Here is a 17,351-nt window from a genome sequence, read left to right on the forward strand (position 1 = left end):
CACCCGTTTAGCTGTAGCACCCTTTCGGTGCCTGACTGCCATGCCCCCAGAAGGAAGCACGATGACTGGGATACTACCAGGTTGCCCAAGCATAGACAGGGGAAGTTGAGAGGCAGAGGTCGGGTTCGAAACACGGACCGTCCGGTCAGTAAATTCGAGCTCTAACCACTTAGCCATCTCGCCTCCCTAACGGGAGCCCGCATTCGACTGCACTAATGATACACAAGTTGGAACGAGTAGCCCAAATGGTAAAAGAAGGTGACGAACCCAAACACGCACGCTTCACAGCACACTGGTTCCTCACTAAGCGATTCGCGGAAAATAGTCCTCTACAGTCCTACTACTACCATGTCCATTCACTCCGTTAATTTGAACCTGGTATCCACTAGTACATCCAGTTAACGGGTTCCCTGTAATGTTTAATCAGCGGGCATTGTCAGGGTCTTGTTTCTTCAGAAGCTGAAATAAGTTGGCATGGTTATTCCAAAAAGACGCGACTATGGGGAAGGATATTGCTTGTCACCCCTGGGAGACTGCCTCTTTTCGAGAGGTCTTGTTTGGTGACTAAGGCTGGACCCTCACGGGGATGCTGCAACTAGGTATATATATATATATATATATATATATATATATATATATGTTTACAAGGCAATGATTACAAGTTGAGCACTTAAACGGGTCACATTGGATGTGGGGGTTGCTGCAATCGTGGTGACGCACTAGACCGCCACGATCCACACATTAAGAGCACAACACAGCTCTCCAACTAAAATTCATCCATTTGAATTAACCACGCGTACGACAGATAGCCACAGACGGTGTTTGCTTACTTGGTAAGTGGAGACATACTTTCGCCTAGCCAGTATACCACGCCACAAGGCCTGTATTCGAACTGCTGAACAGCGCTCAGCAGCCAGCTGTCGGCGGAAAAGGCAGGTGCGCCAGAATGACTGAATACGAATAGCTGCTTTGTTTCTCCGTTCGGCGTCAACAAGCATGATGGAATAACGCTCGCGTGCCAGGTGAGTGCGGCCCATACGCTGTACATCGATCACCCATCGACGTAAAGCGACCCAGTTTTGCTTGGCTATTTTACCGCGCCACCATGTCTGGATACGGACTGCTGCACGCCGCTCCACGAACAGTTGTCTGCGTGCAAGGAATCCACGCCAACACGACTGGATAACAACCGCTGCACATTTTTCTCGCTCTACGTTGCTCATTAGGTTGACGAGTCGTTGCCTGGCCAAATGAGCGCGACATATTCGTTGGACATCCACGAACCACTGTTGGGAATGCACAGAGGGTAATCACAGTGCAACAGATATTACGAATATATAACACACGTCATCAGGATGTGCTGTCGAACAGGTTTTCGGCAGGTTCTTCTCAAGTCATACAAATGCAAAGGCTAAGGGAGCAGTATGTAACATAGTTTAATGAGCATGGTGTGCAAGAACAAAGAGTTGAGTGAGAGACGACATTGGCTACCTGTCAAGGAACAACTGATTCAAGTCACCAATAGGATATGACCCGAGTTTGTCAGTGCAGGCAGTGCGGTGGTCGTGTTCGCCACAGGGTGTGAGTGTATGTGGAGCTGAGTTGGACCATAACAAGTACAACACGCAAACAAAGAGTCTTTGCCGACAAAGGATCGAGTCGTATGGCGATAGCTTCAGCCATTCGATTGTGAGTTGCTACATCAATCTGGGCGCCTTGTAAACAGTAGGAGGCGCTAGTCGGGTATCACGTCGTACACCGTTTCTGCTAGATACTGCACGACTGAGATGGTTATCGTCCTCCTAGTTACAAAACCTAGCCAGGGTGAGTTGTGTTCCTTCATTATTTGACCGAGTTGCCTAGTCGTGCGTCCAATGTATTCCGCTGCTCAGTAGCAAGATAATGAGTACACTAACATTTTGAGCATGAAAAGACACTCTATCTTTGAGATTAAAGGAACATAGACGATTGTTTGTGAATCAGGTTCGGGGTGTTGCCGCCGGGAAAACTTTGTTCAAACTGGTCAATAGTCTCCTGGTCAGTAGGTTGGCCAGTATATCGCCCTTAAACGAGATGTCAATGTAAATGGGTTTGGCCGCTCCGCTATGAACTGATGAAGAGCTGCAACAAGAAATCCTAACTCTCACCAACGTTCTGAGAGACAACGGGTTCCTCCACAATTATATTATGAACCATTTGAATAGTGAAGAAGCCAACAGTGTTGGAGGACAACCTAGGGTGCCTGGTGCCTAGCTGCCATGCCACCCGATGAAAGCACGAGGGCTGAGATACCGCCGGGTAGCCCAAGCCTAGACAAGGGAAGTGGAGATGCAGATGTCGGGTTCGAACCACGGACATTCCGAGAAGTAAACTCGCGCTCTAACCACTAGAACCATCTTACGAAAACATATTCGGCAACACACCCTTGTTCTCATTAGGTAGTCTTCTAGCGTAGATGAAATTGATTATTAAAAGGGGCTATATCGACAAGCACTTGAGCTCGCCTGTGAACTAGGCAAGGACGAAGAGTGAACTTCGTGAGTCACACGCCTGTCGCACAAACAGGCCTGACAAACAACAAAGCAGTTAGACTGGAACAAATATGCAGTTTGCTGTTGTCACAATCTTTACAAGACAACTCGGATTTCTGGTTTGTTTTAACCGAAACGTTGCAAATATTTACGCCCGTTGGGTGTAACGAGGGTTGACGCCGTTAATATAAGTTGGGAACAGCGGTGGTTTTACTGGAGGTTTCATATCCAGAAAAAACATCCTTCGAATCCGGTCACGGTATAAACAGACCTTACAAGCGCACAGGACTCTCACTTTGGAATATTCCGCCACAGAAGGGAACATCTATTACAGAGTCGGTTTTAGTGCTCTTCATGCGATAGAAGGAAAACCCAATGTCGAATTTCCGATGCAAGCATGAGGTTTCACACATGAGAAAATAATCGTCAGCAGACTAAGTAAGTCTGGAACAGAAGCGAATTAGGGACTACAGTCTATTAGGACAGATCTTCGAAGGGGGGACACTGCCTCCAATAGGGACCCAAAGTGACGTTATGTGTCATCCACGACAGGGCATAAACCCCTTCCTCGAATGGAGTCCTTCTCTCGGAGGGACTGCTGTGGTGTCAAAACACAACCTTCCACAATGTAGAGCACACCAATTAACTCACTCGTTGGGTGACAAGCAGTTTTCTGCGGAGAGTATGACAGCGCCACCATGCCTGTATTTGAAGTGCAGCTCTATGCTTCTGAATCAAACTTTGGCGCGTGAGAAAACCTCTCCAACAGGCTTGAATGCACACTGCGGCTCGGGTTTGCAGTTCACGGTCGCAGTGCAGTCTTGAACGGTGTCTCCGGGCCAGATAAGACCGACAAATCCGCTGGATATTGACAACCCACTGAAAGAAAAAGATACACTTGAAAAATGATTGGACACGCTTGGCTACAATATGTCTCTGAGTACTGCAGACGAAACCGCTAACAGATACCGCATACAATTTTACAAACGGATAGCCTGGATCACCTTGAGAAAGTGGGATTTGTGATGGGTTGCCTGAGGATTTTGCAAACCCAATGACCAAACTGTTATTGCCATTTCATCGTGAATTATCAAGTAGTCTTCAAGGACACAAACAGAATTGCCCAGATTTCCAATCTCGAAAATTCTAGAGGCCAAATCTGACGATCAACCATCGTACCTACAAAGTTTCAAAAAGTTGGCAATGTATGCAACATAACTCAACAACTCCAAAGTTCTTCGCACAATCGCGAAATATATTATATTTAATGGAAACCCAGGAGCGGCGGCAAGTCGAAGGACATAGTAACATGCACCAGTCCATCGTCCGTGCTCAGTCCCGTTTTCTTCAAACTGAAGCGGCATTCAGTGGGACGGGGGTAAGCAGTAAAATGACTCCATCAACTAAAACGGGGACACCTTTGAATATATCTATTTACCAGTTCACCAGGGTACACCTACGCCAACCACTTTTCAAGGGGTGTGGTTTCGGAGACCAGAAGATGATGACAGTAATCATGAGAGACCTGAAATGAGACTTGGTTTGAAACCTCCCAAAAAGTAATTGAACCCCTTCTTCTAACTTCCCTCTGGAACAACATAGCAACAGTCATACCAGAATTCAAACGCACTTTCTTTATCGACAGGAATGATAAGAATAAATACAGGTTTACCGAAACAACTCACCGATTCAATATGTCCCGTTAGTAGATGCGAACTGTAAAGGTTCAACAGAATAAAATTTTGTATATTATAACAAAACGAACTTCTTACTTACTACTGATGCAAAAAATAAGTGTGTCGCAGCCGAAGATGTTATCATTCGAATTAACATATAGCATGGTTACATATCGCTAACTACAACAAAGGACGCCACATATCTTGCGAAGCAGAACTCCGTCACCGCTCGTCACGTTATCGGACTCCCTGCCTTAATTAATGAAAGCGGTGATAAACAAGGTTACGAATTTAAGACAGCAGCCTGAAGAATAGAGCTTACCTTAGTTGGGAGCAACCATCAGATGGGCCAGAGCAAAACATGTTAATGCATAGCTCCCCTACCAATATCCAAAGTGAAAAGTTCACTGGCAATCCTGTATTTACACATCAATTGTAGCAGCTATCTACCCCACCCCCCAAATAATCGGTGAACAGAACTGTAGCAGCTGTAACCAATGTACGACAAGTGCATGGTTCCTACAGCTGATGGTGATGATGATCGCAGTTGATCGCTTATTAACCGAATATCACATCACGAAGATCAACAACGAACGCTCACAACAATGGCTAAAACAGTCCTTATTGAGAAGCTCGATGAGGGAATTTGAAGTTATCATTCAATAAAGTTTACATCAAGTAGAACATGAGGTTGACGGAAACTCGGGGACTACGCCTACCCGACAAGCCCCAAGAAGGGTGATACCGAATGTGGGCTGTAGGAAATTTTTCAGTAACCTTGTGAGTATTTTCCTTTAATGAAAAATTTACATCAATTTTTAATGCCGAGTGAGATATGATCAGTGATATGATCAGTGGGCTGTTCCAGCTGTCAACAGCAGCACCCAGACTCTCAAAAAGAGTATCAGAAACTACCACAGGTCAACAGAGTAAAAGAGTAAGCACGAACAGCACGATGTAGACAGATATTCTGTTGTGGAAACCAGAAGAGAGGAAATCAGTGATATAAAAAGTTAGCTACAAATACATAGAGCTGATTCGCGAAGAACGAAGATTAGAAGTGTCCAGCGATCCCTTCGTGGATGCCGTCGCAAGGGAAAGCATCATTTCGCGTGCATCACGTGCCTACTCACGATAAGTAAGTAACAATGAAAAAACAAATAGGAAATAGAATAGAAGGATAGCGTACCGGGGAGACGTAGCGCGCTTATGACACGACAACAACCGAAGATTCCTCGCCTGCAAAACCTGCTGACGCTTCCTCCAGGCAGTCTGTAAAATTCGAGCCGCGTGGTCCTCCACCAGATCGCGTAGCTTTTGTCGTCCAATAGAGATTAGACGGCTGACAAGATAGGCCAACGTAGCCAACACGAGAGCCGGGGGAAGTAATCCAGGCTGGTCACCGAAATCAGGTATCATACTAGGTTCCAGTAGGGCAGGAACATCTCCCAAATACGAGAGCTGATGAACGCAGAGTGGAATAAGGTAGTGTGTTATGCCCAAACCATCTTTTATAGTTTTACTTTATGACACACTTCCGCCGCATGGGCTAGCCCGCTGGGGGCGGTTGTGCTTAACAGTTTTCTGTGGCTCAAAACCTGTACACAACGCGATGGCAAAGAAACTGACAAACATTATCACTAATACTAATAGCACATCTTACAATGTTGTCTACTCGTGGTTCCCATGTGCATCGTGTAGCACAGATTATGGCAAAGAGTACACGTGTATTTTTTAAGGAAAATATTTCAATAAAAATGTCAAAATTTTGACTTTTCAGGGGGAATCTCGGTGAACTATGCTTTTGGGATTGGTTGTTTTGGTAGAAAATGTCACTCACACACCATACTTACTAGGGTAACTTGCGCGATATGAGTGTTCAGACGAATTGCTGCATTTAGTAGCACAGATATGGCAAAGAGTACACGTGTATTTTTTAAGGAAAATATTTCAATAAAAATGTCAAAATTTTGACTTTTCAGGGGGAATCTCGGTGAACTATGCTTTTGGGATTGGTTGTTTTGGTGGAAAATGTTACCCATACACCATACTTACTAGTATAACTTACGCAATAAGTGTTCAGACGAATTACTGCATTTAGTCTCCCTAGTCAAACTTTTTCGATAGTAAAGGCGTGAAAAGCCAATTGCATGCGAGCGGAAAGTACCTACTTTCCTAAAGTGACTGCAGAAGCATTGACGAGGTAGATACTGTTACGGTTCGGTCACGCAGCGAGCAAACAATATGATAATGCGGATTGTGGTAATACTCTACCCCCAGTCGATTCCTCCAAAGTATCAGCATCTCCTTCGTTTGTTTAAATTATACTATATACAAAAGACTAGGACTCAGAGCCGAAGCAGTAAGGCAACCTTGGTTATGATAATGAAATGAAATCAGTAAATAACCAGCGCGTTGAACAAATCGATTGGAAAGTGTGATGGGGAGAGGCATGCAGTAATATCTCGGCGGAGAGCCCCTATGGAGATAGGAAAGCAACAGGTACACTTCAATATGGATTTTCATCCAAGATTAACCGAAAATCCGGTTCTAGAGGTATTGCTGTGCAGAGGTCATGTAGTACAGAAGATAGCTTAGAAACTTATTGCCCTGATACCAATTTCCAGGTACAAATCATTTTTCACTTCATCAGGAACAACAAAACACCAGGGCTGAACATCGTGCTTCACTGACATGCAAGGTCGATAAAGAATGAAACAGAAGACCCCGTGTGGACACCGCTTTAAGCCACGCGGTTATTCTCCGGGTGGACTTTAGTAATCCAGCATGGAGTCTAATCGATATCAACTCAGTCTCTAAAAATGGGCACAACCATCTCATAATTCCAATGACGGACTACGCAGTTCCCAAGTTGTTTGGACTCCAGTCGTGCCTAATAACCGAACATCACATCGTTTGTACGGATGTGTCACGTGCAGGATACGAACCAAGCGAAGACATGCCCTGATTGGTCAAAATTCCAGCCAATCCGGATCGAGCATCTCTGACTCGAGGCTTCTCGCCCCTTCACGGAGATTCTGGCACGACCTTGTGGAACACACTGACTACCCTTTAAACACAGTTGTGATAATATTCCTTTGTCTCCATAAATGGCTGTGTAGAACTACCGTGCCTTTTGATATACCATAGTGGGCGGAGCAGGAAGCTAAGGGACCGATACAGAGTTGCACTGCCGTTCAGCAAGGCTCAACACAAGTTTACTTTTCATCCATGTTGGATAGCAGGGTCGGGTGCAAGGGCTCAGAAATTTTAGATGACTTGATCAGCATGAGCGGGCGAAGCAAAGCTAGTTGCTTGGTCAAAGCTACGGAGTTGTGATACCGATAGCACCCATTGGAGGCCGGCCACTACTCCAGGACTGACACAGAACCACTGATCGGCTAACCAAGTTGCTCTAAGGGGTCACATCTCAGTATTGGATCATAAGCCTCCACCCTACCAGTCAAAAGAAGAACTCAGGAAACCAACAGCATCGACACACAGTAACGTAGACTTGAATGTGCATGCTGCTGCAGTCACTACGGAGGGGATGCTTGTAGCGGCTGACGCGAAAAAATTAATTCCCGGTGAATTGTCATCCGCCGGACGAACAAAAGCCTGAGCATATCCTAGACAGAGAAAGTTACTGCCAATTGTAACGAGTGAAGAATTATGCCGTCAACGTGTCGGAGCAGTTACCTTCGCTTCAGTGTCCAGCATCAGCATCATCAGAATAGACAGCAATACATCAGTAATATATAATGGCGCTTACATGCCAAACAACTATGAGGGCAACGTTGAAAAAAAGCTGAAAGGATAAATAGATAAACTGGGTAGAAAAGAGGGGAAAACGACCAGCAGCAAGGTGCCTCCACCTACAGAAGTCAACAGGGTAAACGCATATGAACACCGCGTCGGAGGAAAGTGACATCCGTCGAACTGACCCGCAGGGCATCTGCTGACCTCACATAGCGCAAACTTTAGCTTAGCATGGGAGTGACAGCATGTTAGTTGCGTGTCACGTCCTGTTGGGTTTCCGATGTGAGGTGCATCATATGCGTCCCAGAAGGTGCGAAGAGCTTACAGCACCCAGTACTGGTGGCCGACTTAATTTCGCACTGAACCGATATGTCATACCTGACACGAATTTTCGGGAACGAGGGTATGAAGCTGGATATTCATAGTACAGATCCCAACCGGCGTAACCTGTAGCGCTTTGCAACCTCAGTTAAGCAACCATTCAAAGCGTGAACCGCAAAAAGTAAATCTGCAGTAAACGGAGTGAGGCAATCGGAGAAATGCGATAAAACCTGACACGGGATAGCTAGCTAACCTTGCGTTGGAACAGCTGCAGGTTGTACCGATTTGTCCTTGCTAGGTGTGGAGTACGTCGCGCCAAATGGTAACTCGAAGCAGTTGAAGTGGTCAGGTGTCGAACCAAGCCACCGGGCAACACTGTGGGAAGATAGTGATGCAAGAGTACGCACAGGGCCCGGCCATCGGAAAACGACTCATCCAGATTCAGAACCTGTGAATAGGAGAGCAGAGGGACCCGAGCTAGCTGAAGGAAACGATGATATAAGAATCTTGAGTGGAATAGAGGGATATGGTCGGCTTTAGAAAAGCTCAAACCATGGAGGACTTCGATCGAACTGAGGCCTGTTAAACGCAATGAACAGCTGAATAAATGGCTGGAAATCACACAAACACCCGGATGGAACGGAATGGTACGTCGTATTGAAACCACAAGTGGTGCATCGGGCCATATCAACGGTTAGAGACATTGTCAGACATGGCCCAGTCGCGCCCTCAATGGCGCTTACGCATCAAAGCTATTGCCACCAATGCATAGCTCCTTTCCCAATCCCCCCAATTAACAGTCCAACTACAGTGCTGTATTTACGCACTAATTTATCAGCTCCCGCCTCCCATGCGCAGCTACCTACTCCACCTCCCCGAATCATCGGTGGACGGAGCTGTGGCAGCTACAACCACTGCACGACAAGTACGCGGTTATTACAGCTGACAATGATGATGATGACAAGTGGTGCACATCAGCCAAGCTATCCCAAATGACTTCAATTGCCCCAGAAACTGTCACAGCTTTCAGAATGAATAATGAGCAACAACGTAACAGGGATGTTCAGAGCCTACGTCTCGGACGGTTGAGACGAATTTTCTATCAAAAATCGATGTAACTAAGGCGGACAGACACTGACTAAAGATTTAACCTCCATCCATGAATCCAGAATCTAGGCTGTCAGTCGGAAGTTTGATTGGACAGATGTAGGCGGTCAAGTAAATTATCGTTCGAAATGTTCTGCCCAATAAACCCAGCATGTTTCCCCAACAGAGACGAAGACTCATACGAGGGCTGAAAGGTTTCCTTATGGTGCTACGCACCAGCTAAATAAGTATCTGGGAATGTGCGACGTCCATTTCTCTTGGATCACAACCACACTGGTGTAAGAAAACCCGTCAAATTGAGATTTAGTCAAGACCGTCAGGAACTTGTCGCTCAGAGTCCAACCCAGTCCCAGGTTCACTGCTCGGCGGAGTCATTTGGTCACACCGTATACAACAGTACCCGCGTCGCACAGCGTCCACATCCGAAAACCTCTGTTGTTCGAATTTCCACATGCGTTCCAGACCGAACTAGAGAGGGCAACTGATCAGCTTCACCGGTAACCGACGACAATAGGATCGATTGGAGTAAGAGTAAGCGACTTAGAGTAGGAACTGACCATTAGGGAACTTTGAATTACATAGGACAAGCGACTAACTCAGCCGCATGAGCGTCCAATCGAACCTGCACGTTCATTTCACGGGCAACCACAATGGTTTGTGAGCACGTAGCGGCAAAAATTGTGCCCAACGGTGTCAGAATTTCGGTCGGTTGGACAGATGCAGAAAACGAATAGGTAGCAACCGATCTCTTGTATATGAAATACTTTGACGGATTTAAAAAAAAACGCATAAGACAGAGGTGACTGTCAGGAGTTATTCCACCAAGCAGAGATTCTACAATGATGACTTGAAGCAACACCGTCCTTGGTACTGCTAGTCACCGGGGCTTTGTGATCACCAGATGTACGTAAATGAAAAGAGAAGGAGAGAGACGGAATTGTAAACAAGCTGACAGTGTAATGTACTACTCGTAAGGTTGCTGAAAATGCGTCGACAGTTGCCTGGACACATCACAAACCGGAGATTCAGCTGGATTCCAGGTGAGTCCCATGATAAACCGAATTAGTTTGCAAATGAGTGTATTTCGCTAATTTCGTGCAATTTAGTTTCAAGTAGAACATAAAGTTGACGGAAACTCGAGAAACGTGCCTACCTCATGAGCCCCAAGAAGGGCGAAACCGGTCGTGGGCTGTCGGTGAATTTTCAGCAACCTTTTGAGTAGTGCATTACGAATATACATGTATCGCGATATTTCGAATATCGTAGCAACTGAAACATGAGGCAGCCTGGTGCAGCACATTCAGTTGTCTGGAAACATCACAAACGGGAGGTTCAGCTGGGTTTCAGGTGAGTCTCTCGAAAAACTTAACTAGTTTGCAAATTGTCAGGACGCACTCAGACATGGAAAAAGCACATGTGCAGGGAGTGACGCGTCCCTAAGGTCACCATCGTTACGACACGCTTGGAAAGCAGGTGCGTTCGCGGAACTCGCCAAACACGACTCAGCAACATAAGACCAATGGAGTGGGGCTCAAATTGTTCACGGCCGCAACACCACCGTTGGCTGTACAGAACGAACAAGCCAACGACCGTATTTGGCCATTTAGTCATCCCATTTATTTGCGCATAAGCTCTGTATGTTTTGTCTTGACAATACAGCCGCGTTCCGAGTTCTCTGTCTTCTCCTTATTGTGTAGTCTGGTAGGCTCAGTGCAGGCGTAACCAATAGACAGCCACCAACGATACAATAAAAATGAGTATATTTCGCTAAGCTGGTAGCTTTTACCAGAAATCTGTTCATTAACCAGTATGGTAGGAAAGACTAGATGGATGCTAAGTTGGTCATATTGTCACTGTGAGACGATGGCCTGGTGACAGACGACCTGAAACAAAATCGTGCCATTAGGCACAAACAAGCATAGATGAGTACAGGTGATAAAACTTGGAACGCACCTCCACCTGATAAAGGCGACAAACGAGACTGGCCCATAGGAACAATTTCATATGGACCACATCGTCACTGTGTGTGCCCGTTTCCTCACCATCTGATGAATCGGGAGCTTTGTCACCCGTAGGAATCGATCGAAGGCGTTCAATCTCTTCGTCCAACAGTCTCATATCGACCAGACTGAGGACTTGGTAACGGAGCAATAGACACCAGAGTAACGCCAGCGATTTCTCTCGGTGTCCGTTGACTATGTCTCTTGGATCGATTTCGGTTCCTGTAAAAGCAACGAAATTGAAGTTTCATCATCGAAAGTCTAGCTAAATCAACTTGATGAGAACCATGAGATCAGACTAACACATTTCTCCATTGACGACCCGCGCTTTGTTCTCAGTATACAACTGGTTTGATCTAGTTTAAATGTCATTTCTTTATCACAACTATGAAAACCACACGAAAGAAGTCGCAGTCCGTAGCCTCCTCATATAGGCCTAAAGGATGTTCCTACGTGTTGGACTCCCAAAGGATAACTTATTTGCATTAAATACTACCCAAGGAAACTGTCGTTTCAACCTTAAAAAGACTTAACAGAATCAAGTAAGTTAAAAGTCGAATTGGAAAGTAAGTCATTGGGGTCACGGGAAAATCAAAACAGGGCTCGACTGCTATAGTTACGCCGCTGGTTGTAAAATGAAGTATATTCGTTCACTTACTCTGCTATTGATGTGAATGCTGACAACTCACATTGTCTAGATAGCTATTGTTCTGTTCGTTGAGCTGAGTACCTTGGACGTGAGCGCCTTGGCACCGACCAAGAGGATCTAAGCACGTAATGGATTTGAATTGGTTTGGGTAGTGTGCAGTGACGTGCTGGTATTTAAGTGCGGTTTTTTTATCGACAGGGACAGCCTTCGATTACAGTTGTCGTCTCAGTCGACTGGAAGCGCTTAGAACGAATGTGAATGCATCGTTTCGAAAAGGTTTGGTGAATTTACTGTTTGGTAACTTTTGGACTTCACCAGTGAGTAGGTTACTAAGTTAGTCCCGTTCTAAGACAGAGAGGTGTTTACTATCGCTTTGGTCGTTTGCGATTTTAGTTGCGTTAGTCAATGCTATAACACTTCCGCTGGTGATTCGTCTGCATCGATATCAGCATATTGTTGGGTGTTAATTCGGTTGATTTAGAGCCACTCCTACTCTGTGCACAGCGGGATGTTTGGTGATTTCCACCGCCTCAGTCAATAGTTGTCTCTATTACTCAGTTTACTCGGTCTCTCGTATGTAGCTCGCATCCTTGTGTTGCCGATAACTTGACTCGACATTCAGCTGCGCTTCTTGGTGGTATGTTTATTCTTATCTTGTGATCGTCGATTCTAGTGAGCGGTTATTTGATTACCCTATTCAGATCTTAGTTCAGTCGTTGCATTCGATTATGAGTGCTTCACTTCCGGAATGCTAATCCCGTATTAGCAGTGTTTTGGACCCCTCGAATGACTTCATATGTCTCTGGTTTGTCTGGAATAACAGCGGTCAGGATGTATTACCTGTGGGACGCACCTATGAGTATCAGTATGCCTAAATGACGCAGAAGAATAGACAGTGTCAACCGACTTCTGGTGGACGGTGGTTCTTAGTTCTCTACCAGTCTTATCTTGCGAAACCTTGACCCGCAACAAGTGTACCGATAAGTCACCATAATTTCTGAAACAGTGCTCAGATCTGCTAATTTCGTAGTGTTTTGATGAGCTTGATACCTTGTCCTTAGCCGTTTTACCTATGGACTTACGGCCTTGTTTTATTCAGTCCTCACTCATCCCTTTCCTTTCCACCGACACCTATAGGTCAGTGTGCCTACTAGGTCCTGGTTGATGACGAAAATTATGAAGCTAAACTGCCTAGCTCCGTGAGCCTTACCAGTTACCCATATTCTTGCTTAGGACGATGAGCTATCAGCGGAAGGGTTAGGAATGAAATATCCACCCGAGGAAGCTAAACTACCTAGCTCGGTGAGTCTTACCAGTTACCCATATTACTGCTTAGAATCAGCCTTCCCTCTAGGAAGAGGCTAACCGCACCTTTCTGCGTGGAAGCCTCACTTGAGGGTGCCTTGCGTACGGTCAACCGGTACTGATTAGAGTGAAATTCAACTAAGGTTACCACGCAGGTGTATGACCAGTTGCGTACCTCATTTACTCTACTGCGGTCGGAGATCAGACCTATTTGGTTGAATCAAGGCGCGACTTGATGACTGAAAAAATTGTGACCCGAATCCATTCTGACCATTCGAGTCCATGTTTGGTGAAGTGATGCCACCAAAACAATCGCACTTACTTCAGATGTCGTGACAAACCATTCTGACCACACAAGACTAATGCAGTTCAGTTTAGTTTAGTTTTTTTAGCTCACAAACCATGTACCTAAGTTCAGTGGTCTGAGCTGTTACAAGTTCGTTCGGCGAGGATGAGGAGAATAAGGGAATGAAAGCGTTGGAGGCGATAACCTAACCAGCTCATTGACGTCGACTAGTTCTGGCTGACGGGTATGACAAGCAGTGAGAGCTACGCATTGAGTAGATAGCTCTGATGGCTGCGTGACACAACCATATCTGTCACGTCTCGTGTCTGTTTCGTCCCGCGATCTTCATCCGGGGAGGCGATTATTATCAACGTGATTGAACTGACTATGTCACCAAGTCCGAGACTCGCCACCTCTCGGTCGCCACCGTTCGACACAAGGCTGTGCGAAGAGGGCTACACGAAGCAAACGGTCCTCTAGCATACGAAGTATGTGGTATAATCAGCGCAATCCATAACCAGCTGACTATCGAGGGAAAAGTAGACTTTCAAGAAAACCCTCCGGCGTACTTCAACATTATTGAGCCGATTTCCCCACCACACCAGCGCAATGCTCCGGAGGCAGTGATGGTCAAACACAGAGTCTCCGAAGATACCCCAAATGCAGCGGTCAAATTTCTTTCTGATCCACGACATTGTGCACTCTATCCTCAACAGTCGAGCGGATATCTGATTGGCGCCACAGATGTCGGAGGTAGACCAACGCTACCCTGGTCTTCCCAATGCGGAAAGTATTTTATCTTTTGCCAGTTTACTCGGAACTCATGTAGCTGCCCAGGCAAAAGAAATTACCTACCACATCGATCGGTTCGCCGGTAAGCATTCGATATGGAGTTAATCCCACCCAGTCTGGCGGTAGCACTGTATAACTTACAGGTGTGAAGCAGTAGAATTAGTTAGGTTATTTAAAATAGTTTGCATTTCTAAACGAGCTGCTCCAAAAAGTCCCAAACTAAAGCTTCCGCCATGACGTCGGCATACTCCTGGTCACCATTGTGCTCACAGAGTTCTGAGGGCTTCTCGGCCAACTCACCTCGATATGATTGAACTACAGAGACACCTTGCAGGTGGTGGATTTTCCCCAACCGGCTCGCTCCAGAAGACAAGCGATTAGATAAGCGTGTCCACAGGGTGTCATCCAAAATGAACAACAATTTCGTATCGCAGCTCTCCACTGCTAGCAGAATGCTACATGGTCCAAATGAGTCCACGGCTCGTGTGAAGTTAGTGCCCCCCAAGTCACACACCTGAGCGCCTGTGCTAGTTAGAAACAAATGGCGTTCAGCACACAACTAAAAGAGCCGTTCACCATTACCTATGTGGTCAGTGTCGACTGCGAATAGGCCGCCAAGATCGGTCTGAGAGGGACATAGTCAACAAACCTGAACATTCATATCACCTGCCAGAATCACGATAAAAGCTATCTTCCTCAGCCTCAGAGCTCTTACAGTTTTCAACGGTATGATGAAGCTTTCCATTCGTCTTTTGAAGGTGACTGAGGTCCCAACTCGATTGAATACTTTCAGTGAAAGAATGCGGGGATCTACTTGCGGATTTAGCTATCAAATTGAACGATGCACCCCGGGCCCCGGCGGAGGATTGGTTCAACCACACAGTTTGCACTGGACATGTGCGGACCATTCAACCCGATGCGAACAGATCGTCCAGCTGCAGCACTCTTTCGGTGCCTAGCTGTCATGCCACATGAAGGAGGCACGAGGGCTGGGAGACTGCCAAGTTGCCCAAGCTTAGACAGAGGAAGTCGAGTGGCAGAGGTCGGGTTCGAACCACGGACCTTCAGCAAATTCGCGCTCTAACCACTTGGTCCATCTCGCCAGGGAGGAGCAAGACCAGCAAACGGAAGCGGACGGTTTGCAAGACTAGCAGCATGATCACAATTATAACGTCCAATGGAGAAAGCCTACATCACGCAAACGGTGGCATGAAGAACGTCTGGAATATAGTCACACAGCTAGGTAGTTAGTCAATAATCGGATTGAGCCACACAACAGTAGTTGGAAGAACCACATCTGGAGTGTGCACATAGGTTATTCGAAATAAGCGATTTTTGTTTCAAAGGTTTTTCTATCACATTTCGCCAGTGAACAGGAAGCTGAAGCTTCACTTGTGGGCAAAATCAAAAGAACTCTACAGTTCTTTCAACCCGGAAGGGAACAATACTGCTCAATAAGTAGCGAGTTAAGATAAAACTCGAGATTCTTACCAAGTGCGAACAGCACAATGCCGGCGGTCCAGTTCCAAGAGCTCAGATTTAAGTTTTACTGATCCCGGATGATATAAGTCAGGAAGTCGCAATCACTTGGAAAGGCCGGGACACATGTAACACCATAAAACTTTTGAATGGGAACCAACCAGACATGAGGCTTAGAATAACCCTCGTCTGCGTGTCCATCCACAGGCCCCAACAAGTAAAACCACGTGGAATAGCATTGTGAACATCGTTTAAAAAATAACCCTTTCATAAGTGTGTACGGATGCGTTGGACTGGTTCCCTTAAAAGGGCGATCTATGGTTTGGGAACACCATATCCATTATCGTTTCTATTCTAACGAGAAAAGGCACTTTGATCACTGAAGACGTGCTGTGCAATTTTTTTGTTTGAAAGCAAGAGTTGGCTAGGTACTGATAAAAAGACAGACCCGATGACAAAAGAGATCAGCAAACTGCTCAAACTAGTTGGGACTCACCACTGGGTGCTTACAAAAGATCTAGTGGTTAAGATTTCAGAGGGTTTTAGAAACAAGGACGATGAGCTATCAGGGGAAGGGTTAGGAATGAAATATCCACCCGAATAAGGAGTTTGCGTTGAAAACTGAATGAAGCAACCACAGAGGTGTTAGATTGACGCCTGTTGTGACAAGGCTTCTGGCGTCACTGATTCTTCGTCGTCTTAAGGTGGCACGCGAAACCTTGACTCGTGAGAATCAAGCAGGATTTCGACCGGGTAGAGGCTGCGTTGACCACATCTTCACATTCCGTCAGGTGTTAGAGCAACGCCACATGTACAGGCGACCCACAATCCTGGTATTCCTTGACTTCAAGCGTGCGTTCGATCGATCAGAGTATGCCATAGAAGTTTGTAAACATAATCCGATCCCTATATTCACATACTTCTGGGCGGGTGGTGGTGTGGGATGAGCTCTCCAAAAGCTTTCCTACAAAAAGTCCACTCTCCCCATTCTTGTTCAACTTTGTCATCGATGAAATAATGAGGCGAAGATTGGACGGCTTCCAAAACACCGGTTTTCAAATTGTTGCTGATGATGTCCATCTGGAGTAGGCAGATGACATCGCCCTCATCTTTGAAGGCCATAGCGAAGCACAATCCCTGTTGAGTAAACTGACCACCATCATACCATCTTTTGCGCCTTGCACCTTCAAAGTGCAAAGTCCTGCTTCAGAACGTGCCATCTGCGAACATAACCCTTACAATTCAAGAAGAATCACTGGGAATTGTGGAAAACTTTACATACCTCGGTAGTTGTATTAGCTCTGACGGAAGTGTGTCTGATGAAGTCAGTGCAAGAATCTCCAAAGCTCGAATCACGTTTGCTAATTTGTGTCACATGTGGCGTCAAAAAGGCATCTTACTGGATCTTAAGGGTCGTGTGTACCAGGCTACAGTAAGGGCTGTGTT

The 17,351-nt window shown here is 46.0% G+C and overlaps 1 protein-coding gene across 1 annotated transcript in view; it reads right to left on the reverse strand.

The window, feature by feature from the left end:
- Positions 1 to 17,351, reverse strand: part of T265_15470 (hypothetical protein) — a gene marked incomplete at both ends in the record, with an annotated part of 56,593 nt that overhangs the window by 13,564 nt on the left and 25,678 nt on the right. The window contains 4 exons of the mRNA XM_009178280.1: positions 831 to 1,210; positions 5,341 to 5,668; positions 8,541 to 8,735; positions 11,348 to 11,616. Of these exons, the coding sequence (XP_009176544.1) occupies positions 831 to 1,210; positions 5,341 to 5,668; positions 8,541 to 8,735; positions 11,348 to 11,616 (1,172 nt within the window). The remainder of the gene's footprint in view (positions 1 to 830; positions 1,211 to 5,340; positions 5,669 to 8,540; positions 8,736 to 11,347; positions 11,617 to 17,351) is intronic.

Source organism: Opisthorchis viverrini, assembly GCF_000715545.1.
Source record: "Opisthorchis viverrini unplaced genomic scaffold opera_v5_528, whole genome shotgun sequence".
In the NCBI taxonomy this organism is placed as follows: Eukaryota; Metazoa; Platyhelminthes; class Trematoda; order Opisthorchiida; family Opisthorchiidae; genus Opisthorchis; species Opisthorchis viverrini.